At 46.8% G+C, this 23,623-nt stretch overlaps 2 protein-coding genes across 2 annotated transcripts in view; one reads left to right on the top strand and one right to left on the bottom strand.

Moving 5' to 3' along the window:
• Positions 1-1,528: 1,528 nt before the first annotated feature.
• Positions 1,529-22,638, bottom strand: ILDR1 (immunoglobulin like domain containing receptor 1). The gene is made up of 8 exons (XM_075106286.1): positions 22,471-22,638; positions 19,061-19,231; positions 16,724-16,873; positions 15,869-15,988; positions 15,589-15,735; positions 9,459-9,590; positions 6,872-7,686; positions 1,529-5,809 (listed from the first exon to the last, which is right to left on the bottom strand). Exons 1-8 carry the CDS (start codon positions 22,526-22,528, stop codon positions 5,768-5,770), a joined length of 1,635 nt encoding a protein of 544 aa, XP_074962387.1. The 5' UTR covers positions 22,529-22,638; the 3' UTR covers positions 1,529-5,767.
• Positions 22,451-23,623, top strand: part of CFAP44 (cilia and flagella associated protein 44) — a 48,830-nt gene continuing 47,657 nt past the window's right edge. Inside the window, exon 1 of the mRNA XM_075106275.1 lies at positions 22,451-22,814. The gene's annotated coding sequence lies outside the window, so the exon portion shown is untranslated. The remainder of the gene's footprint in view (positions 22,815-23,623) is intronic.

Genomic DNA, 23,623 nt, shown 5'->3' with positions numbered 1-23,623 from the left:
AGTGTTCCTGTGGGAAGGCCTGTGCCATAACCTCACTGCTCTGACAGTTGGAACTTACTTGTGGCTATTACGGCCGTTGGTATTTCACCCTCCTATCCAACAAGTGCATTAGCCAAATGGTGCACTGGGGTAAGTGTGCACCCCTCTCACATTTCTTCTTTCCCCATGCCCAAGTCTTTTGCACAGGCTGACAAGATGGGCATACATCAGAGCCAGCTGTCAAAACTTACCCAGTGGAAATATTCAGCTCCGGGGCCCCCAGCCCAAGAAAGACATGGACATGGACATGGACATGGAGTGGGTCCAGAGGGCCACAAAAAATGGTCCAAGGGCTGAAGCACCTCTCCTACAAGGACAGGCTGAAAGAATTGGGGTTGTTCAACTTGGAGAGCAGAAGGCTCCAGGGAGATTTTATTGCAGCCTTTCAATACTTAAAGGGGGCTTATAAGAAAGACAAAGACCTTTTACCAAGGCCTGTAGTGACAGGACAAGGGGTAATGGTTTCAAACTTGAAGAGGGTAGTTTTAGATTGGATATAAGGAAAAATTCTTTATGATGATGGTGGTGAGACACTGAAACAAGTTTCCCAGGAGGTAGTGGACACCCTGTCCTTGGACGTGTTCAAGGACAGGTTGAATGGGGCCTTGAGCAACCTGGTCTAATGAAAGATGTCCCTGCCTTGGGCAGGGGCAGGGTGGATGAGATGATCTTTAAAGGTCCCTTCCAACTGAAACCATCCTATGATTCTGTTACAACTTCTCCCCAGGCTCCCTGGGGACCTGGTCCCAGACAGAATGTGGCTGCATTGCTGCTGTAGGGCGTGTTTTCCCATAGCTCAAGTTCCAGGTGCCTGTTGCATCTTGAGTCAGGCCAACCACCTGTATTTGGCACAGGCAACCACTGAGCAGCAGGGGGAAGAGACAGAAGGGCTGCAACACTGAGCTACAAAGGGCATTAGCTAGGGGGAATGGAAAGGACATGAAGCATAAATTAAGCCTACTGTGCGAGACCCAACAGACCTCCATTCTTATGTCACCCACTTACTTATTAGGTGACTGTCACACATGGAAAGCATGAAAAGCTCAGCCAGTATCTCCATTTATCAACCAAACAATATTTCTAGAAGACTTTTCTTCTCATGGAGCTCAAAGTACTTTAGAACCAAACAGTAAGCATTCTCATTTTACAGACATGGCAGCCAAGTCAGCGATTGCTGTGTGTAGGCACATCATTAAAGAGGGCTGCCAGTGGTTTCCCAGACATTTTTCCACTCTCGTGGCGAGTATTTATTCAAATTATCTCCTTTCTTGGAAAAACAAAGAAAAAAAGTCTCCCAAAATAAGAACAAAAATTCCCCCATGTAAGCAAACTATTTTGCGTCTTTGTCCAAAAAATAATAACATAAAATTCTTACTAACGTATTACAAGGTTAATTCCAGAAGTAAGAACAGAATATTTTCAGTTCCACTTCTGGTGCAAACACTAAAAAGCAATTTATGATCTAGGAAGAACACACAAGAGCAACTGCTTGAAAGTTCTCTTAGATTTTAATTATACATTTGACAGTCATTGAAGAGAATCTACACATTTACCATCTGCTTTTACAGCTGCAATAATATTCAGAAGACCAGCACAAGGCACATTATAGGCATTAAACTTAACAGAAATAGCAATGAGCAGTCATTAGTTGCAGGGGTTAATTTAATATAACCTCAAGTGTCATCTCTCTCCTATGTCAGGTTGACAAATGGAAGGGTCTAATGATATTGAGTGTTTTAAACTGATGTGCTGCCGGAGGTAGTAACATAGAGGGGACTTAGCTACCCTATGTAGTTAATACGTACCACTGGAGAGCTTCACACTGTGGTTGTTATCACACAAGGTAACATCCCCCCGAAGTTAGCCTAACTTTAGCTAGCGCTATCATGAATACAATCCCAGAGATAGCAACTGGGCATTTCAGCACTTTCTACTGCCAAACAGGCACTTGCCAAGACCAGATCAATGATTGCACAAGAAGCAGCCCTTGCCCTCCATTCCTGGAACGGCATTCCAGAATGGCAGGGCGCTCTGCAAATAAGCAAGAAAGCCAGATATTGCAAGTCCTTTTTTAATCAAAGAAAAATTACATGATTTTTTATCTCCCGTATGAATTTCTGGTCTAAGGTGGAAAGCAGCTGACAGGAGCAGCACAGGTGTCCTTATCTGCCCCATGTGGCATGGTTACTTACTCATTACATTATTTGAAATTAGGGTAACTCCAGTGGCTATCAAGGCACTTTATCTGAGACAGAAAATTCATTCTTGGGGGTAAGGTATGTTCTTTCAACTGCATGACAGGAAGAACAAAAGTCTAGAACGGCAGTAACTCCCAAATGTGAAACATATTGAACTTTTTTCATCACAAATGGGCTGACATATGAACATCAGCTCTTTGGAATGGCTGAAAAATTAAGCATGAATAAATTACAGCCTAGAAAGAACAAGGCTAGGCTACTTCCTACTGTTATTTCTTTCAGTGTGCAGTATTTGAGCTGCTCAATTCTCTCTCTCTCTTTTAAAAAGTCAAAGACCCTGTAATCTTACTGGAAAAAAGAGTCCACATAGTATTGTGCAGTGCTGTCACAACGGCTTTCATTTATAGCCAATTAAAAATAGAAATAAGCATTCAAAGCAGAGCCTATTTCTCTCCCACTTTTCTGTCTGCTTGCAGTTGTAAAGCATGCATATTCAGATTTAGTTTGTAATTATTTCACAGCCCCACCAACTGGTGTTTTATGAACCGCAGTGGTCTGTGGACCAGTAAACCTGGTACCATTTCTATTTCCCTGCTGGATAACCTAATCTATTTCTGTTACAATTTAAGAAGTTACAGAAGTTGTACTGAGGTAAAATCAATTTTCCCTGAAGATTTTCGTTTAATGTTTCTATAAATATGAATCAAGTGACTGAAAAGGAGCTCAAGTATGATAACAGTAAAACTCTTTGGACTTCACACAGCACAAATTGTGCAAACTCACACAATCTACAATTAGTCAGCCTAGCTCAATTATGGGGACTAGAGGAACAAATAAAGATGGAGGGCTCCTTCACAGGATTTAGATTAAAAAAAGCACAACCTCTGCAGTTAGTGTGTTCATACTACAGTAGCAAGCTTCAACAGCTGCTACAGTTACACAAAGTCATCTGGGTTTTCTTGCTGTGTGAGGGGGTTCTTGCTCATGAGAAAACTTGCAGGACACATCTTGGCTTCCAGATTCTTGAGTGAGAAGGAAAGTGACCTCTTTCACATGGTACCATCTTGGGATCTCAAGTGATATCTCAATAGCCTCTATTCTTGATGGAGAAAGGGGCAGCCCTTCCCTGAAGCCCAGATATTTGAGCTGGGTTGAGATGACAGGGAGAAGTTGTCCTGCATGATGTATGGACCTATTGGAAGCATAAGGAGAGAGTCAAATTCCAAGCCACTAATGAAGCTACTAAGGGGAGAACCTCCAGAGCCCTGGGTATCTGCTACTAGTCACCAGAGGGCAATCCTAAAGTCAAAATAGGATGCTAATTTTGGAATAAGGAGCCCCATATTATTTTCTGTCATTGCAATTACCATAAACTCCTCTTAACTAAAACAACAAAAAAAAACCCCAACTAGCCCATCACAGAAGAGAGGGTGCATAAAACCCTCAGCATGTCATTAACTAAGAATAAAAATGATTCACGGCTGGTGACCGAGAACCAGATTCAAGAGTGATACTGGCTTTGCAAGTTCTGCAAACACACTTAATTCCCTATATTTCACATGTAACTCATGGGTCAGTTCACATTATTCACAGTTTGGTTCTAATGCACACAAGGACTATGCTTAATACAGCCTTCCTTTCTTGAATTCAGACTTTGGAGTTGATCTTTTAGTAGCTCTTTTAGCTCCATTTTGTGCTTAGCCATCAACAGCTGGAGAACAGCCCCTCCATCTTCAAAAAGTAGGCCTCTGGTTCTGAAACAGAGTCAACGAGAGAAGCTAATGGGTCCTCCTGCTTTATCTCCATAGGCAGGAATTAGAAATAAGCACTGTCAGCCAAGAAACTGTAGGAAAATGAGCACTCTCTGTAGTAGCCTTTCGTTGACCAGCAACTGCATTGGAGATCCAGCTAGGAGTATTTGCTCCAAGTGTGATGTTTCTCATCATTGTCCAAAGAAAAGAAAGAAAGGAGGTGGGCAAAGTGAAAGCCTCTCCGTCAGTCTTCCAGGGGAAAGCACAAGCACATCAGTAACTGGGACATTAAAGAACAAGTGTCCCATGCGGCACTGGTTGGAAATAAGCCAGGTAATACAGTCATTTGTACTGGTCAATCTCTAGTCCCTCTGGGTTACAAAATAATTCACAAAATGTTCCAAAAGCTCCTTGCAAACCGTTGAGTCTCTTAAATCCAAGGAGTGCCTTTGGCAACCCAGCTTCCCATGGAAGCAGCCACCACCCAGAGAACCTCTCTTTTTCCAGCACATTTTAAATGAAAACAGTGGATGAATCACATCAAGGAGAAATGGCAAGTTGTTCTCCTTTGCAACTGGTCTCAGAGCATACAGAAATTCTGTGTTCTAGCTGCAAAGTAAGAGATGAGAAAACCCTGCAACCTAGCTACAGATCAGATGCACCACATACGCAGAGTCAGTATAAACATCTATCAGGGACAATAGTAAAAATGGTGACTGTTAGACTTCTTCAGAGCCCTTTATCCCACCCCATGTATATGATACATGGCACAGAGAGAAAAAGGAGAATATAAAATTCTGCGTGGAAAAGAGTACATGGCTTAGGAAAGACATATCCACCAAAGTCATGCTTCCCAGAGTTGAAAGAAATTCTGGTCCATGGTGGGAGGGCAAGTAGTCATACCTTGCTCAGTCTCCGTAGGGATGGCCAAACCTTGGTAAATTTAGCCCTTGAAGTTTACAAATAAATTCAAGTCTGGGTTAAAGGCTAGAACAAATATCTTTTAAGGCACTAAGATCTAAGCCTAAAGTAAGGCAGGTTGTTTCAGTAAGCACAGGGCAGATAAGCTGGCAATTTGCAGACGTGCTAGTGAGCCCTTACTAAGGCAGTCAAACATCCTTCCAGCACTGTGATCCTTCTGTTTGGGAGAGAGGCTTACCGGGGACAAAGGGAAGCAACTCCCCCAACTATGCTGAGCAACCACACAGAAGCACCAAACATTACACATTGTGAAGCACAACAGAGGGCCTTATGAGGGCCAAGGAGATGCTGTGCCTCCCTATACCAGACTCCCAAGGGATTGGATCAGATGACCTCCAGAGGCTTCTTCCAACCTAAATTATTCTACTGTCCTGTGACTTTACAACTCTGTGATCATTGGAGCCCTTCTCCAGTAACTGTTGTGCAAAGGACCAGCGTTCTACAGACTGGGATCCTTGCAGTGCCAGGGCATCTAACAAAAACAACTGGTATCTCTCTTTAAAGCTTGGGAATATACAATTTACAGAAAAAAAATCTGATGTTTCCAATAGAATGTTTTCAATGGACCACAGCTCACTGCAAACCTAAGTTTCCAAACCACAGCAAGAATAAAAATAGCTTATGAATTGCTTTCATGGGCACTAAACATAGATTCTTCAGAGTTGTAAGTCTAAGGGGAAGGAAGCTGCTTCATCTGTTTTTTTTGCTGGTTGTCTGTTCAATCAGAAGCAGCCCAACCTACACAGTAGAAAAGCTAAGAGGGGTCCGGTGGGAATCTTAGTTCTTTCAGTACTGGCATTAAATGACTATGCTTCTTCCACTGTGGGAACTTGTTCTGTCCTGCAAGAGAAAATAAACAATTCAGGAAAAAGGAAGGATGAACGGAAATCGTATGTCTTTCTACCTGCTCTGAGCACCATAACAAAACCATTTCATACAGACACCCATCCCAGCTGGGACTAGAACTGCACTTCCTTCCAAAACTCGGAAGGGAAAATGGTAATGGGCAAAATACAGCCCTTTGAGAAGACTCTCACCTGGTTAAATTCTGCATACATGTGATAACTGACATTAACATTTTTTATTTTAAAACAACCTTCATTTTTTAAGGGGGAATGCACTGTCTAACTTGGAGACTAGCAACTGGATATGAAGCTTTTCACACTTAGGTTGCCACCTGAAATCTAGTCCCAGTGTAAACTGACAAGATGAGCTGTGAACAATAGCTGTTCACTGCCCATATAATGCATGCTCAGTTCTCAGGAGTCCCAAAAAGCAAGCCAGCTTCTTCCACCTGTCCTGGAGGTTCACATATTTCTCACCACTATAGCCACCCATGATCTTAAACCCTGTTTCATGTAGCTTTAGGCATCTTATCTGGATGCTTTTCCATACAAACCGTCTTAAAAATATCACCAAGATACTACAGAATTTAATGCTGGAGATCAATAATGGGAGAATCATGCACATGTTTAAAGAAATCAGAAGTAAACCAACACCAGAGAGGGTTGCAGAGGGATACTCAGTACTGCTGCCTACTCTGGAAGTGCTTTCTCCCCAGGAAGTGCCAGGAGAAGAGCTATTCTAACACCAACACATACATAGAGCCCCAAATGCCTCTAGGTGGGGACAGGAGTGAGAGGGTATAACATCGCTCTGTGTGGGACGTGATAGGGGACCTACTTTATTTGACTGCTCACTTTGCCCCTGAACACACTACAGCTGTGCTACACATGTCTGAAGGCAGGGAACTCAGTAGCCTCTTCATAACCAAGCTGTGCAGGCACCCAGTGTTCCTTGCCCTCCCTTTGAAAGACAACAGGCTGCAGAAAGTAACAAACATTCACTCTCCCAAACCCACATCTTCCCTTAGATGGGAAAGCAAAATGGCAGCTGACTCACCGAACGTGGCCCTGCGCTGCCTTTGTGCTTCTTGTCCCCACCTGGGATGACTTCTAATGAACGGTAACTGGGGGGTTTATCTTCTGGCCATTCCCGAGACCGGTGCCGCCGCCTGCGGTTATTCGCTGGGGGACGGACTCGCTCTTCTGAGGAGCTCCATGACCCCCTGCGAGAAGTGGCTGCACCACTGTGGCTGTGCCACTGCTGACCTGGGCTATTGCTCCTCCCGGTGTGGTGCTGGTAGTCTTGCCTCACTGCAGGCTCCTGTCTCCAGCCACAAGGGGGGCTGGAGCGCTCCTTGGCCTCCTCTGGATAGAAACGGCAGCTGCTGCTCCTGCTCTTGCCCCTCTCAGCCTGGCGTGGGGGTGACACATCCTGTCTGGAGTGCTGGGGCCTGCCATTGTAGCCACCTGTCCTCTGCCTCTGAGGACGGTCCTCTTGCTGCCTGTCCCAGGGCTCCCGACTGTAGCTGGAATGAGAATCCCCACTGGAAGGCAAGGGACACCTCCGGTTTTCCCGCCTGTCCTCTGCTGCAGAGTCCCAGAGTCTGGGGTTGCGGGCAGCTCTCTGCAGCTGTGAGGAGTTGCTGCTCCCATGGATGGAGGAGACATGATCAGTGAGAGGAGGTGGCATGATCTCAGATCCCAGGGAGGACAGCAAGCTGGGCTGCACAGACTGCCGCTGGTGGGAGGGTGGCCGGAGCTGTGACATGTTAAGGTTTTGGATTTCAGACTCCAGGTAGTCCAAAACACCCTTGTTAGGGAAAAGCTGGGCTGGAGGCTGCACCAGTGGAAGACTGTTGTGCAGAGACACATCTAAATAAAAACACAGGAGAACAGAGCAAGTCAAGGGGAAACAATAAAGAGAGGGCCCTTCTGCATTAATGATCCTGGCTGAGTCTCTTTTGAGCGCCTCTTCCCCTGCTCCTCCTCACTGCAAGAGCTGCATCAGTCTCAAGCACCACAACCAGCACATTCAGACCACACAAGGTAAGGTGCAAAGAGTAGAAACTAGTAAGTTGCAGCATGATCTGTGTTTTGGGGAGAACAGAGGTAAGAAATCAAAGTCATCCAACACACCTGGAAATATAGTTCATGTATTTAAGAAAGGAATATTTTTTCCCTACAGCACTGATAACAAATTTTATTTTTAAAAAAATCAGAGAAAGTTCATAGTGTTCCCTCTTATATCTCACTGAACTGGAAAATATATGAATCAATACTGCAAAATTAATTTTTTTATATATATCCACGCACACACATATGTATAGCTATAAGTAGCAAATGAAGAAGTTTCTTCACTAGGAGACTGGTCCAGCTCTAGAACAGTTACCCAACGAACTCATGGAATCTCCATCCTTGCAGGTTTCCAAGACTGGGCTAGACAAAGCCACAGCTAATGTGACAGAGGTGGGTGACAGTCCTGCTTTGAGCAAGAGGTAGGACTAGATAACCTTAGAGGTTCCTTCTACCCAACATCTCTAAAAAGCTGACCTGAAACAAATTTAAGGGAAACTTAAGCACAGGAGATTCAAGAACTGTGAAAACATAGGCTTAGAAGCTGCCTGAGGAACATACTTGCCCATTTTCTGCCAGCATGCACGTGGATTTCCTTGAGAAGACTCAGTGCATTGTCTTAAATCATGGTGGCTCAGGCACCAGATCTTCCTAAGGAAAACTGGTGCCCTGGCTAGGAAAAATGGTAACTGCAGAATTAACTAGTGGGCTAAAAACAGTATATACTCAGACATCTTGGATCTAACATTTAAGATGTTTGCAAACTATTTCTTCAAACAACAGTTAAGACTCATCAGACACAGAGTAAATCTGTGACTGCTGTATAGTGATGAAAAGCTAATAGCAGATGAAAAATAGGTTATATTTTTTTGGGAAGTCATTATGTTGAATACCCCTATTTTCCTTGGTGATTAACTATTACTGGCAATAAGTTATTTTATTACTTATTTCTCTAGGACTTAGAGACTCCATCTTCCCTCCTCCATTAAAATTACAAATAAATACCACTAATGCAAGAGATTCTGGGGCAGAACAACTGGCAAATTCTTCCTGGTTCATTAGAGTCCTTAATTTTTTGCTGCATGCAGACTAGGTCTATTGCACAGAAGGCAGTTTGCCCTTAATCATTTGAAGACTAGACATTTGATAAGAACTCAAACAAATTGCACCTCAGTTGTCCTGTCAATTTTGGCTATAAGGAGTTGACCGTGACCAGCACAGCAGAACAAAGAGACAGTACCCTCATCTACCATTGAAGCAAGATAAGCTGGGTATATTTACCCTGTAGTCGCTGGGGTGTAGCAGAGATATACCTGAGTTAGCATTAAACTACTTCACCCAGAACTGAGCCTAGCAAGACACTTAAGATGGATAGGCTGTATTTATCCACCCAGGCAAGTCTATAGTATGCTGCAGATGTAACAGAGCTGTCATGCTAGGATAGGCAGTCATGCTGGGAACATCTTTTTCTCTTTTGGAGTAAAGACACTAAAGACTGACTGCTGAACCTCCCTGAGAAGTTACCTGTTACTCGTCCTCACTTCCCTCTGAAATGATGCCCATGGTCTCACCTTGTTGCAGTAGAGGGTTCAGCTGGTAAGAGGAAAGTTGTGAGTTCCTGTCGCCACCTCTGTGAAACATGTTGGGTGACAGCCAAGGTGCAAGTGCCTGAGCCTGCTTCATGAACCGATGCCGTTCCAGTACTGAAAAGAAGAAAGCTTACAGCAGCTATACAGAGAGCACAGCTTGCAGACCATATACCATTTTGCTTGATAGACTGTAGCCTTTGGATATGATCAGGTACAGCAAGTTTACAAAATGAAAAGCTCTCTCCACTCTATGACAAAGGTAAAACAGCACAGGAAATTCCAATACAAAGTTGTGCAGCTTCAGAATGACACCTAAAACAGAAGAAAAGGGTTACTGCCTGACATTCAGGGTACAGTTCCAGCAACTGGGAACAAATGGCACTATGATTAAGTACACAGCACATAACCAAATGCAAGAGTTCTACCTGCTCTGTCATTGTGGATACAGTTGTGGGAAGGTGGGAAATAATGTTTCATTCAGCAAGACATACTACACAGTTTTCTCCCTCTTAAAACTCTTTCAGCTCATCATTCATGCTTTCCCCTTTTGGCCTTGATTTACAGTTAAATGAGACTTTTTTTTTTGCCACTTCATGTAGGCTCTGTCCAGATGATCTTTTCCACACCATACTCCATCATTTCCTCTCCTTCCACAAAGAGGGCACTCAGAGATGCATTGTCCAGCTTCTCCCTTTCTAGTCTTTCAACCAGTCTTGTTGTCTCTCTGTAATTTACCTCGGCATGACTGCTAAAATTAAATCCCTAAGGACAGCGTGGTCAAACTGGCGACCAAACTGAATTTCCTGTTCTCAACAGCAATGTCCAGTGTACCAAAAGAGCAAACTCAGTGGAAATTTCTGTCCCTCACTGTTTTTCCACCACTGCTAACTCCAGACCCCTACTTGTGGGGTCAGGCTCCAATTCCACTTCACGTTTTTCAGTGCTTCCATCTCAGCTCCTCTACACAGACAATATCACCATTCCTGTCTTCAAAACCATCACTCATTGCTGCTTCTGTTTCGGGAATACCCAAAAACATCTTACAGAAACTTACTCGTCCTACCAGAGACAATCAAAACTTAAGTTTACGAGCAAGTAAATTCTGCAAGCCCCAGACCTTACAAAGCCTAACTCTGCATGCTTTCCCTGTCATTACCGGGTGAAGCTTTTCTGCAACAGGCCCTTTGCAAAATTTCTCTTATATGGCTTCTCTGGAGTTTCAGAAGTGGCAGGCCTTTACTGCAGCCTCTTCTCTGATCAGGCACGAACAGAATATTCCTGGCTGTACAGTTCAGGAGACAGATAGGAATGTAATTGCCTTTGAGACTTTTACCCCTCTGATAAATGTGGCTGAAGTTGGCTGATGAAATTAAAAGCTATTGGAGGGAAAGAGATAGGGGATAGACAGACAGGTTGACTACATAAGCCTTGCTTCTTTAAGAAACCAGGCTATCGCTAAGCTCCAATTAATTCTGTCCCCTGGGTTCATCTGCAGCAGGCAGCATTTAGATTGCACACTCTTTGGGACTGAGCTCTCCATTTCAGGTAGCACTCCAGTTATTAAACATGTGCTCCTTTAGCTGTTCCACTGAATTTATCCAGAGCAGCACTTGCAGCAAAACAGGGACTGACCACGCCTCTCGACACCTCCTTCCCTTTCCCACAGTTCATGCAGCTCCACTTTATTCTCCACTCCCAACTACCTCCCCCTCCCGAGTCTGGATCCAGCCAGAGTGAACTACAAAGCTGGAAACTTCAGGGTTTTTAATCCTAATACTCTGATTTTTCTTCAAAGCTGTGTGGCATAAGGTAGCAGCTTTCCAGCATTTTATGTCAGACTTGCTTCGTTATTTTTTTTTCCCCAAGGGATTTTCCTCCAGTTTAGGTTTCAAACTTAGAGAAAGAGAGAAAGAGGAAAATGAAAAAGGATAAAAAGAAGGGAAAGGCCTTATCTCTTCCTCTCCCATTCTTCCAGTTATCACCTTGAGAATGTCCTAGGACCTGCTGAGTACACATCCCCAGGTTTTGACTACAGTCTTTGCCTGAGGAGTGAGAGGCCCAGCAGCTGTGGGCATACCTATGCCTATGATACCTACTTAGGGTTCCCCTCCTTAGGGTGTGAAGGCAGTCATTAGGGCCAAAGTCATCCTGCCTCTGATCTCTCCCTACAGCTGAACACATGCAGTTACCCCTGAGCTTCCTTCACTACCTTCATCCTCTCTTCCTTCCCCAGATACTTGCCTTCCAGTTTGAAGTTGATATATGCTCTGGTTCCCACCAGCAAAATCAAACTAAAGTTACAGATGTCTTTTTAAAGTGCACATATTTATCTGAGGGAGGTCAGATTCACCCTAATTCCAAAACTCATGCCTGCTATAAAACTTTGGCAGAATATTGTGCTGTTCCCTCCACTTACTCCCTGCTGAGAAAAGTTGTTGTTCACCTTTGACAGACTTTACAGCTGCTGGGCCAATTATCCAATTTAAAAAAAAAAATTCCGACTTAGTCACACCCAGGTGCAAGTATGTCCTATTTTGCACCAAGTCCACAGTAGAAAGGGTATACGTATATTTACCCTGGTAGGCTTTTCTCAGAGCTTTCCATGGGGAATGTAATTGGCTTGCTCCTGGGGCATGTTTAATATTTTTGTACACCAATTCTGAATTACTCAAACAATGCACTTCTTTTATTACTAGGTTCAAAAATCATGTTGGCTAATGACCTGACTTAAAACGCCCAGAATGACCTTGCCTCACTGGCATCTCTGACTGTTCAGCAGATCTAGGCTACCCTCTAGTGGCCAATAACTGGGAAGAAGTCACCCATACTGTTCACACTGTAACTGCTAAAACTTAGTTGAGGATTTCTGACTTCTCTTCAGCTATGTGGAACTGTTATTCCTTAGGACTGTTTTTAAGATGTCCCCTGTATCTATCTTCTTATGGTTTTTGAGGCCTCCAGTTCATTTCTTGGAGTCCAAAAAAGTAAGTCGGAGGCAGGATGAAGTGAAGGGTGGACTAGAGGAGGGAAGCAGGCACAAGGATCCCTTGCAAAGTGGATAAAGAGGGCAGGCAGCTGCGATGGAAATTACAGCCACAGAATCCAGCAGCCAGTCAAGGAGGCTGGACTCATCTGTACCTTCTGTCATAAGCAGGCAAAGGTTTTGGGAACACCACGAGAATCCCTCCTACCTGTCCTCAAGAGGAGGCAGGAAAGACAACAGCAGCAGTCTGGTGTGTGCTATCATCTCCTACCGCACAGAAGAACAAAAAAGGACTCACACATATTCTGAATCCCTTTTTTGATAAGAACTAGGAAGTCTGGAGGTGCAAGTCTTTCGTCTCCACCACCTATGTCTCCCTTCATGGAAATTAATTTTTCTGCTAAAGTTCCATAGCCTCCTCAACACCACACATTTTACTTGACAGCTTGTGAAGCCCTCAGAAAGTGTTTTGTTTTGTTTTTAGTGAATGAGAGGGATGCTCTGTTCATTCTTTGCAAGGGCTAAGCAAATTAAGCTTACATCTATGATGGCAAGACTGGCAAACTGGTAACAACAGATGAGGAGAAGGCTGAGGTACTCAACAACTTTTTTGCCTCAGCCTTCACTGGCAACCTCTATTCCCACACGTCTCGAGTGGATGGACTGCAAGGCAGGGACTGGGGGAGCAAAGTCCCTCCCACTGCAAGAGAAGCTCAGGTTTGTGACCACCTGAGGAACCTGGACATACACAAGTCTATGGGACCTGACAAGATGCATCCCAGAGCCCTGAGTGAACTGGCTGATGTAGTTGCGAAGCCACTTTCCATGATATTTGAAAAGTCATGGCAGTCAGGTGAAGTCCCTGGGGACTGGAAGCAGGCAACTATCGTCCTGTCAGCCTCACCTCTGTGCCTGGGAAGATCATGGAACAGATCCTCCTAGAAGTTATGCTAAGGCACATGGAAGACAGGGAGGTGATTCAAGACAGCCAGCATGGCTTCACCAAAGGCAAGTCCTGCCTGACCAACCTAGTGACCTTCTGTGACGGAGTGACTACATCAGAGGACAGGGGAAGAGCTACAGATGTCATCTATCTGGACTTCTGTAAGGCCTTTGATGCTGTCCCCCAGAACATCCTTCTCTCTAAATTGAAGAGATTTGGATTTGATGATCAAGTGGTCAATGGTTCCATGTCCAGATGGAGATTGGTGACAAGTGGTGTCCCTCAGGGATCTGTACTGTTTAATATCTTTATCAATGACTTAGTGGGATTGAGTCCACTGTCAGCAAGTCTGCAGATGACACCAAGCTGAGTGGTGCAGCTGACATGCGAGAAGGACAGGATGTCATCCAAAGAGACCTGGACAAGCTGGAGAGGTAGGACTGTGAGAATCTCATGAAGTTCAACAAGGCCAAGTGCAAGGTCCTGCACCTGGGTCAGGGCAGCCCCCACTATCAATACAGGCTGGGGGACAAAGGGATTGAGAGCAGCCCTGCAGAGAAGGACTTGGGGGTACTGGTGGATGAAAAGCTGGGTATGAGTCAACAACGAGCGCTCGCAGCCCAGAAGGGCAACCATATCCTGGGTTGCATCAAACTAAGTGTCGCCAGCAGGTCGAGGGAGGTGATCCTGCCCCTCTACTCCACTCTGGTGAGACCCCACCTGCAGTGCTGTGTCCAGCTCTGGAGCCCTCAGCACACGAAGGACATGGAACTGTTGAAGTGGGTCCAGAGGAGGGCCACAAAGATGATTAGAGGGATGGAACACCTCTCCTATGAACAAAGGCTGGAGAGAGTTGGGGCTGTTCAGCCTGGAGAAGAGAAGGCTCAGGGGAGACCTAATTGCGGCCTTTCAGTACTTAAACAGGGCTTACAAGAGAGATGGGGACAAACTTTTTAGCAGGGCCTGTTGCGATAGGACAAGGGGTAATGGTTTTAAACTGAAAGGAGGGCAGATTTAGACTGAATATAAGGAAGAAATTTTTTACAATGAGGATCATGAAGCACTGGAAGAGTTTACCCAGAGAGGTGATATGTGCCCCATCCCTGGAAACATTCAAGGTCAGGCTGGACAGGGCTCTGAGCAACCTGATCTAGTTTAAGGTGTCCCTGCTCACTGCAGGGGGGTTGGACTAGATGACCTCTAAAGGTCCCTTCCAGCCCAAACCATTCTGTGATTCTATGATTCTAAAACTCCCAGTTTACTAACACTCAAGGTTTACCACATAGCTCTTCTGCAGGTAAAGGGAACCAGAAACACATCTCCTTGTTCATAAATCCTCTCCTCATAGCATCTGGGGAAGAATCTGGTGATTTCAGTGATAAATACATTTATTTGTTGCATTTTGCTCCTGTCAGACTGTGTAAGCTGCAGGGGGCTATTCCACATTGTGTCGCTACTAAGTTTCAGTTACATGAACAGAGAGCTTGTATGACCTTAGCAGCCAAAATCAAATGCTGGCCTTATTAAGAGAAGAGGGTCTGGCTGCAAAACCTTTATTACTGCTAAAAACTATGCACAAGAAAGTTTCTCTTAACCCTCAAAACCTCAGAATGCATTTGCAGTGTTGACCACCAAGACAGACTATCTTTCTCCTTTCTTTCTCCTCACACTTCTTTCCACAAAGAAAAACAAATCACAAATATAAGCCTTTTTCTTATGGAAGAAGCAGCTCCTTGCCATGAACATAGGAAATTCTAATTTTTACAAAATTACCTCTCAGAGCAACACATTTGAAGGTTAGGCCAGTTTGGAGAGTAGTACCAAGGCATTTGCTTGCCTTCCTCACATGCACAGGCATATGAGCTATGAGACAGGGAAGAGAAATCCTGAACTACTCATACAAGGGAGCTGATCGTACCCTGGTTGACGTGAGAGAAGTCGGTAGCAAGGTGTGAGTGAGGACGAACTTCTGAAAGTAGGACACACAGGAGCAAGACAGGCTCCATGTATCCTAGCTCCCCTCCTCTAAACTCAAATAAGCCAGTCACGGAGGTCACACTGGCCAAAAAATGCCTCAGTCTATATGGATGTTGAACTGGAGGGAGAAAGTGGAGCTCAGCAAGCTCCCAGTCAAGCTTTTGTCTTGACAGAAGCCATGAATGGATGCACATTTGCTTGAATCTCACCTTCCTCATTACAGCAGCACCGGGTTGGGCAGCAGACACATGGGATGTAGCAGCAGCAGTACTGGGGGCAGCACTGGCACCAGCATACTCCAATCAGCAGGAGGAGGAGGAGGCCACCAAGAATGATGAAGAGTACTGTGAGCCAGTCTATGGGAAAAACAGAGAGAAAGAGGATCCTGATGTATCTGGGCACTGTTATTGAGCACCTCTCCACTGCTGGAGACATCTTGGGGTAAGGAGGAAGGGAACAGGAGGAAATATCTGCCACCCAGGCACTTACGGAGAACAATCAGCTTAACTTCTTTGTCTGCATCACCTGAGGTATCTCCTGGTGCTTCCACAGTGCAGTAGTACACACCATGGTCCCACCACATGACCTCACTAATGACAAGGTCTGCCCCTGTGGGAGAGGGAGTGAGATGTTAGCGGGCTATTTGGGACTGACAGACACTACTTTCAGGCCCCACTCTAAGAGGGCCCTCTGCCTGTGGGTGACATATAGTACTGCATCTCCCCTCTTCCCAGGTGTAGCTATCATCTTCAAACAATCCCATGTGAGTCCACTGAGAACTCCTGTAAACAGCATCAACTGCCAGTCCTTTTTTATTTGTGTTGCTGGAAGGTAATGGTACTTAGAAGCAGTACTAGTTCTGTGTGGAGGGAAATAACCAGCATGCTGCTGGGTGATGGATGTTAACAGAGACCTACTGCTGTGAACCCTCCTGGTTTTGGAACACAGATCACTGTCCCCATTTGGCCAGCCATCCCAATAACTCTTCTGGCAGTAGCAGCAGCTATGGCTCCATGGACAGCAGGGAGCATATAATGCACCTGTACAACTATGCAGTATTTCTTAGAAGAAAAAAGTGTTTTCTAGCTTCTGGGCTCCTCAGCTTACTTCTGCACTCCTCAGCAAAATGCGCAGGCATCTTCAGCCCAGCCTTAGCTTGTAGTGCCTCCAACGCCCTCAGGCCAACTGGGGACAGGGCCCTTTGCAACTCCTATTCCATTGCCACCTCACAGAACATGTAAGCTACAGATGACATTAGCGACGTTTATGCTTCCCTTCACCTGGCAGGCCCAGTATCAGGTAGTTACTGAGTTCACTCCCTGCCTGGGAGGTCAAATCACTTACGGTTCTGAATGGTGATCTTTCGTTGCTGGTAGTCAATACCCAGCACAGGCTCCTTCTGCCCATATTTCTGGATGACAATGCGCACCCTTCGCTGGCTGTCATTGCAGTCATCAGATGGGTCCTGGCCAAGAGCTAAACCAGCCTGGTATGCTACAAACACACATCATCAAATAAGATGCCAAAAATTATTTCAAAGGACCAAATGCTGTCCCCGTGAGCGGCATTGAAACTCTTGAATGCACATGTGCATTTGCTTTGGTTTAGTAATACAAAGCATGGCTTCAAACCAGCAAGGACAAGTTGCTTTGGAGTACTCAAAAGCAAATAGAGGTAGAGCCACAGGAATGGCAGAGATTTTGGGAATGCAGGAGCTGCAGAGGAGATGCCTCCTGTAATCACAACTGAAAGAACAACAGTAGAAAGAAGCTAATGGTGGTAGGCTGGAGGGCAGCTCCCAGTATAAAGATAAACTGCAAGGGAAAAAAGTCATAAAAGTCCCAGAAGTACTGGAGCTAAAGCAAGTGTTTATTTACCAGACAACATCTCCAGGCATACATAAACCGCGGTAGAGATTGTCTCGCTTTCCCTCCTGTATCCCATTAGATGTTGAGGAGCTCATAAAGACAGAAAAGAATCCGTCATATGATTTCAGCTAAGGATTATGTGTAGAGACACCTAACAGAATTAAGGGAGGGCTAGAGGCAATTTCTGTCCAGTACTCTTATGAGAGACTAACAATATAAACTATTTTCCAGGTATTTGAGAGCTAAGAGTTGGGGAGACAGCTGATACAGAGTCCACGTTGTCTGTAAAGGGCTTGCAATGAAGAGAGGAGAAGATGAAGATTATCAAAGGCTCATCCATTGTTGTATCTACAATGGATCACGAAGAGCAGATTCAACTAAGCAAACACCGTGGCCTTCATGCTTTCTGTCCCTGTTGGGGATTATTAGCTTGAGCCTGGGCTCAAAGCACTCATGTTATGCTGGGATCAGCAGAGTCAGGGACCCACCTGCTTGTGGACTAGGCTGTAGAGCACTTGGTAACATGCCTACCCAACCCATCCAGACAGCATAAAGGAAAATTTGGGCACCAAGACACCAAACAAATTCAGGCTCTGCACTCTGAACTCTGCCTTAAGTGTGCCATTAAGCTAAAGTTGGCCAGCTTAAACACACTGCAGGATTAGGAGAAGAGAGAAGAGAATAGTTCAGTTGGAAGGGACCTACAAGGATCATCTAGTCCAACTGCCTGACCACTTCAGGGCTGACCAAAAGTTAAAGCATGTTGTTAAGGGCATTGTCCAAATGCCTCTTAAACACTGAGAGGGTTGGGGCATCAACCGCCTCTCTAGGAAGCCTGTTCCAGTGTCTGACCACCCTCTTGGTAAAGAAATGTTTCGTAATGTCCAGTCTGAACTTCCCCTTGCACAGCTTTGAACCATTCCCATGCGGCTTATCACTGGAAACAAAGAAGAGATCAGCACGTCCCTCTCCACTACCCCTCCTCAGGAAGTTGTAGTGAGCAATGAGGTCGCCCCTCAGCCTCCTTTTCTCCAAACCAGACAAGCCCAAAGTCCTCAGCCGCTTGTCACAGGATGTGCCTTCCAGCCCTGTCACCAGCTTTGTTGCCCTCCTCTGGATGCATTCAAGGACCTTCACATCCTTCTTAAACGGCAGGGCCCAGAATTGCACACAGTACTTCAAGTGAGGCTGCACCAACACTGAATACAGTGGGATAATCACCTGTTTTGACCGGCTGGTTATTGTGTTTGATGCACCCCAGGATGCGGTTTGCATGCCATCTTAAGAACCATCTTAAACACCCCTGAATTAAGGCTACACGCACCAGAATGTTTGCACATGAAGTGCTGCCACCGGTACTAACTTAGAAGTCTTTCTGCCCTCCAAAACGTATGTGTTTCTTCTACTTCCTAAAATCAGTAATACCTGGTCACAGGTACCTAGCTCCAACTGCGGAGTCCCCCATGGAGTCATAAAGTCCACTTGTTGCAGGGTCGTTGCTTTCAAACATGCTGAAGCGTAAGATGCGGTTGCCAAGATTGACTCAGAAGGCTTCTCTGCCTTCTGAATTGATGACAAGGAGGACAAATGAGCTGCTTTGGCTGGGGTTTCTACAACATCACATCATAAAGCCTTGACATTGCAAAGGAAATCACGGACATGACCGATTTTTTCTTGGAGCAAAGGGAAATACCACCACCCAACCTGTTTTGTGGGTAGGAAGAGGTCAAAAGCCTGTACTCCGCAGTAAGTCTACTTTCCCCTTCCTTTCCATTTGAAGAGGGATTCCTTGGAGGACAAGCCTCGCACTTACAGACTGAGTAGTAGTCAAAGATGGGGTCCTTGCAGAAGGATTTGAAGCGCCAGGTCACCACCACATCCTGCAGCTGTGCTGAGGTGCTGTAGTCACACTTGAGGACAACAGTGGCAAATAAGGTGGTGTAACGCTCAACATCCTGCACTGTCACCAGGAGGGAGAGGCAACCTGCAAACAAGAGCACAGAAGGCAGTCAGCCAGCAGGAACAGACCTCACATCGCAACTTCCACTCTGCACCAGACCAACAACCAAAGTATGTCTCCCTCAGCCTCATCCAGGACCTGCACCTATGGACCTCACCAGCCCCTCTGGTGAAGCCGCCCAGAGTTACAAATCCTGGTTAGAACGTGAGTCCCATCTTCCCCTGGCTGAAGGTAGCTTGAGCCAGCTGTACTGGCCTGCCTTATGGACTGAATTATTTTCTCCAAAGCAACTAACAGTAGCCATCACATAGCACATCACTTGGTGCTCTCCTTCTGCCTGAGGAAACTGTCCCTCCAAGCTGAGGGAGATATTTTATTGGGCCCAGAAGCACACAGGATGGGATTGCCTTGGCTTGTCATCCTAACCAGAAAAGTTCTCCAGCACCATCCATTCATATAAACACTAAATGAATTTTATCAAGGCCTCACTCAGACAGTCATCAGACTGTTACCTAGTCATGACCAGGATTAAGACAATACAACTTTTGGGCTGTAGCATCATAGTTAACCTGTTTATTACCACTTCAAAAGAGCACACATCAATTACCCTTTTCTTCCTATTTAATGAAGCTCTTGGTATGTTCAGAACTCATCCGTAACAACCTCCACAGCATTTTCTATCCAAGCAGCTGCACCCACTGAGGAAGGTTTTACAAAGTTTCTCATAAGCTATGCTTTATTTTAGCCACACTCTGGAGACCTCTCTATCTTATTTAAACTTTGATAATACAGTAAGTTGTGCTTGTCATCAACAATAGCAAAGTTATCACCAGTTGCCTTTGATAAGGCAATGCAAACAGTGCAGAGCGAGTGTGGGATGCCCTGTCTGGAATATACCCCAGAGAACAAGGCAGGGGTTGCAGCGCTGTGCTAGTTGCTTCATAACTAGGGAGTGCAACAGCAGGAAAGGAGGGGAGAAAGGGGGAGGCTTGGAGGGTACCAACTGAAAGGGTCACCAGGAACTAGCACTTGATTTTTATTGCATATTCAAAGACTTCCACACAGAATCACAGGTCGGAAGGGACCTCAGGGATCATCCAGTCCAACCTTTCTAGGAAGAGCACAGACTAGACAAGATGGCCCAGCACCCTGTGCAGACAACTCTTGAAGGTGTCCAATGTGGCTGAGTCAACCACTTCCCTGGGGAGGTTATTCCAACGGTTGACTGTCCTCAATGTGAAAATTTTCCCTCTGGTGTCCAACTGGAATCTCCTCAAGAGCAACTTGTGTCCGTTCCCCCTTGTCCTCTCCATGTGACTCTGTGTAAAAAGGGAGTCTCCATCTTCTTTGTAGATGCTCCATGCTTTCAGGATGAGAGCAAGGGAACAATGGACTATGTAGTAAAATCTGCATCACAACTGCAAGCATCATTCTTTCAGTTTCCTCTTAGGCTGCAACTCCACAGTATGTTCCAGGCAAATACAAGCTCACCGAGTTTCCCCCAGGTGGAAACCATGCTGCAGAGGTGCAACACTGCCTCAAACAGGTAATTCTGCAGTAGGATATTGTCAAGGCAGTACTTGCTCAGTGTTTGGTTTGAAAAGGACTCCTGGCCGTGCAACTCATAGCACGTGCAGAGCGAACTCATTTGCCTGAAAAATAGCATGCAAACACAGAGGACCAGGGTACACTCTGAGTCCAAGGCTTTTCTGAAAAATAAAATACACCCACATGCGCTTAAACGTAGAAATACCAGCAGCTGTACAAACTGCTAGCAAAAACAAAGATCTCTATTTTTTACAATACTGTAGGCAAGGCAAAGTCAAGAGTGGTGACAGGTAGTTCCAGTGGCTCTTATTTAAATATATTGTAGTTCAATACATCTTGCTTCAGCTTTCATTGTGAAACGCTGACCCACAAGATCTTACTGCAGGAAAACACACAAATCCAAACCAACATCCAAACTCTCGAGACTGGCAAAACCTTGATCTCATTGGCGCTCAAATGAATTCCCATATGAATACTGACCTGTCGAGGCTCATGGAAACAGACAGGTTTTCTATAGGTTTCATACAGCAGCATCTCTCAGGCAAGAATACAATACTCAAAATCACTATGTGCTTTTCACTTACAGAAACCAAAGTTCTTTATGAAAAGGATCCTTTCTCATTACCTCTGTTCTGCAAAGGAGTAGAGTTGAAAGATAAGTTCCTTATATTTTTAGAGGATAAAAACCTACTGTTCCCACCAGAGGACAGTCGGATGTCTCTGCACATCTGATGTTTCATACTGACCTCCTCCAAGAAAACTTGAAAGTTGTGAAATGAAGGTGGGTTCCTAAACTTGGACTGCATTACCTCACTGCGTGCTGCCACCCTTCTTATCCTTGTTGGAAAGAACAAATCTGGATGCTACTGACCTAGTAAGTTACCACTACCTCAGGCCTATGGCTTCGCATTGAAGACGCTAACCTTCAGAGCCAGCAAAGCCGACTTTTAGCTAGAACATCATGCAGGAACCTGGCTGTTGAGCAAGACAATCAATAAGCACACCTCCATATATTTTTTCTTCTTTTACTGGTTCTCTGTGAAAAACTGAACTTTGGTATTTAAAGCTAAATCATCAGCAAAGACCCAGGTATCCAAGAAGCAAAACGATCACTACATTTCCTACAGGAGATCAGAAGCTGTCGGGCAACCTGCAAAGCTTGGCAGAAAGGGCTCTGCTTGCCGAAGGCTGCAACGAGTTCCTATTCTCCATACAAGCATGTAGCTAGCACGTATGGGAGTGCTGCAGCTGCACCAGATCCCCAAAGAGGCTGGAGCTGCTGAGCTAGCAGCAAAGGCTAGGATGGGTGCCTGCAGCAAGCCAAAGGGGAACCCCTGCGTGTGTGTACCCTGTAGTCGGGCCCAAACCAACCTGGCTGCAGGTGAGCGATACTGGAGGCTGCCAGGAAGCAGACGGCCACTTCCTCCTAGGAGAGCAGCTAGCCGCACCTTTGGGGTAACGAAACTCCTCTCCGCATGGCTTTTGTGCCGTGCTCGAGAGAGCCCCGCTCTCCCCGCCGGCGGGGAGGGCCACCAAGGAGGGGGACAACGCTCGCCTGGGCCAGGCCACCCCTTTCCCTCGACCCACCGCGTTAACCCCGGGCAAAACCCGAGGGCGCCTCCCGGTCCCCATGTGCCAGAGGGTAGTCCCGGGAAGGGGAGAGGCCCCGGGGGGGTGGCCGGGCCCCGCCACCGCCCCGGCGCGGCCCCACTCACCGGCCGGCAGCCAGGCCAGCAGCAGCAGCGCCCACCGGCAGCGCCCGCGCGGGGCCATGGCGCTGCCTCCTCCGCTCGACCGGGGACGTCGCGCCGGGCCACCCCGCCGCGCCCACAGGCCCTCCCCTTCCCGTGGCACCTGCCCCGGGGCCGGGCGCTGCCGCCGGCTGCAGTCCCCTCCCTCCGCGGCCCCTTGGCGCCCGCCCGCCCCCGAGCAGGTACGCCTCCCTCCCCCGCACCTGCACCTTCCGCCGCAAAGCCAGTGAAAATACCAGCCGCCGGCTTCAGAGGCTGCTTAGAAGCATATTTAGATATTACAAACGCGCAGACAGGTGTATGCGAAGGTACGGGCACAAAGACGCGTTTCGGCCCCAGCTGCCCGGCGGACGGGAGGGAGCGCTCGGTTCGCCTTACGGGGCACCGGGCGGGCCGGCAGCGGCGAGGGGCCGAAAGGGACGCGGGCTGCTCGGCTTGTTTTAACAGCCTTCTTCCCGGTACTTCGGAAACCGCTTTAAACCACCGGAGGAAGAAAAAAAAAACAAACACCCGCAGAAAGTTTCGGGAATTAATTTTAATTTTCCCCCGCTGAGTGATTGCTAACGGTGGTCAAAAAAGACGTCATTTGTCAAAGACCCCCCTCCTCCCACCAGCCCCATCTAATTTATGGTGGAACCGGAACTGCGGCGCGCGCCCGGTCGTTACACCGGGTAACGGCGGCCGGTAGGAGCCCGCCGCCGCCGCCGCCGCCGCCCGTCGGACCACCCCGCCCGCCTCAGTCGGCGCATGCGCGCGTCATCCCTGTCGAACTACGGCCCCTGCGCGCCGCAGGAGCGGTTGCCTGGAAACCGGCAACGCCGCGGCGGCGGCGGCCCCAGGTAGGTGGTGGTGGTGAGGGTCACGGCCCGCTCTGCACCCACGTGGGCCCACGTCGCCCCTTGGAGGAAACCGCGGGGCCCCCGTGTGTCCCGGCGTCCTACGGACCTGCCCCCGGTAGCCACCCCGCTCCTCCAGCATCTGCGGGTGCCCGGGCATATCCTCGCTGCGCCCGCCTCCCCCCCCCGCCCAGCACCCGCCCCCCCCGTGGAACGCGGTACTCCCTCGATCGCTCCTCACAGCCTCTCTCCCCTGACCTCCCTGGGGAGCTCCAAGAGTC

This window comes from Phalacrocorax aristotelis, chromosome 1 (assembly GCF_949628215.1).
Source record: "Phalacrocorax aristotelis chromosome 1, bGulAri2.1, whole genome shotgun sequence".
Lineage (NCBI taxonomy): Eukaryota > Metazoa > Chordata > Aves > Suliformes > Phalacrocoracidae > Phalacrocorax > Phalacrocorax aristotelis.
Note: the sequence above shows the minus strand (reverse complement) of the source record. Positions and strands in the feature narration are given on the sequence as shown.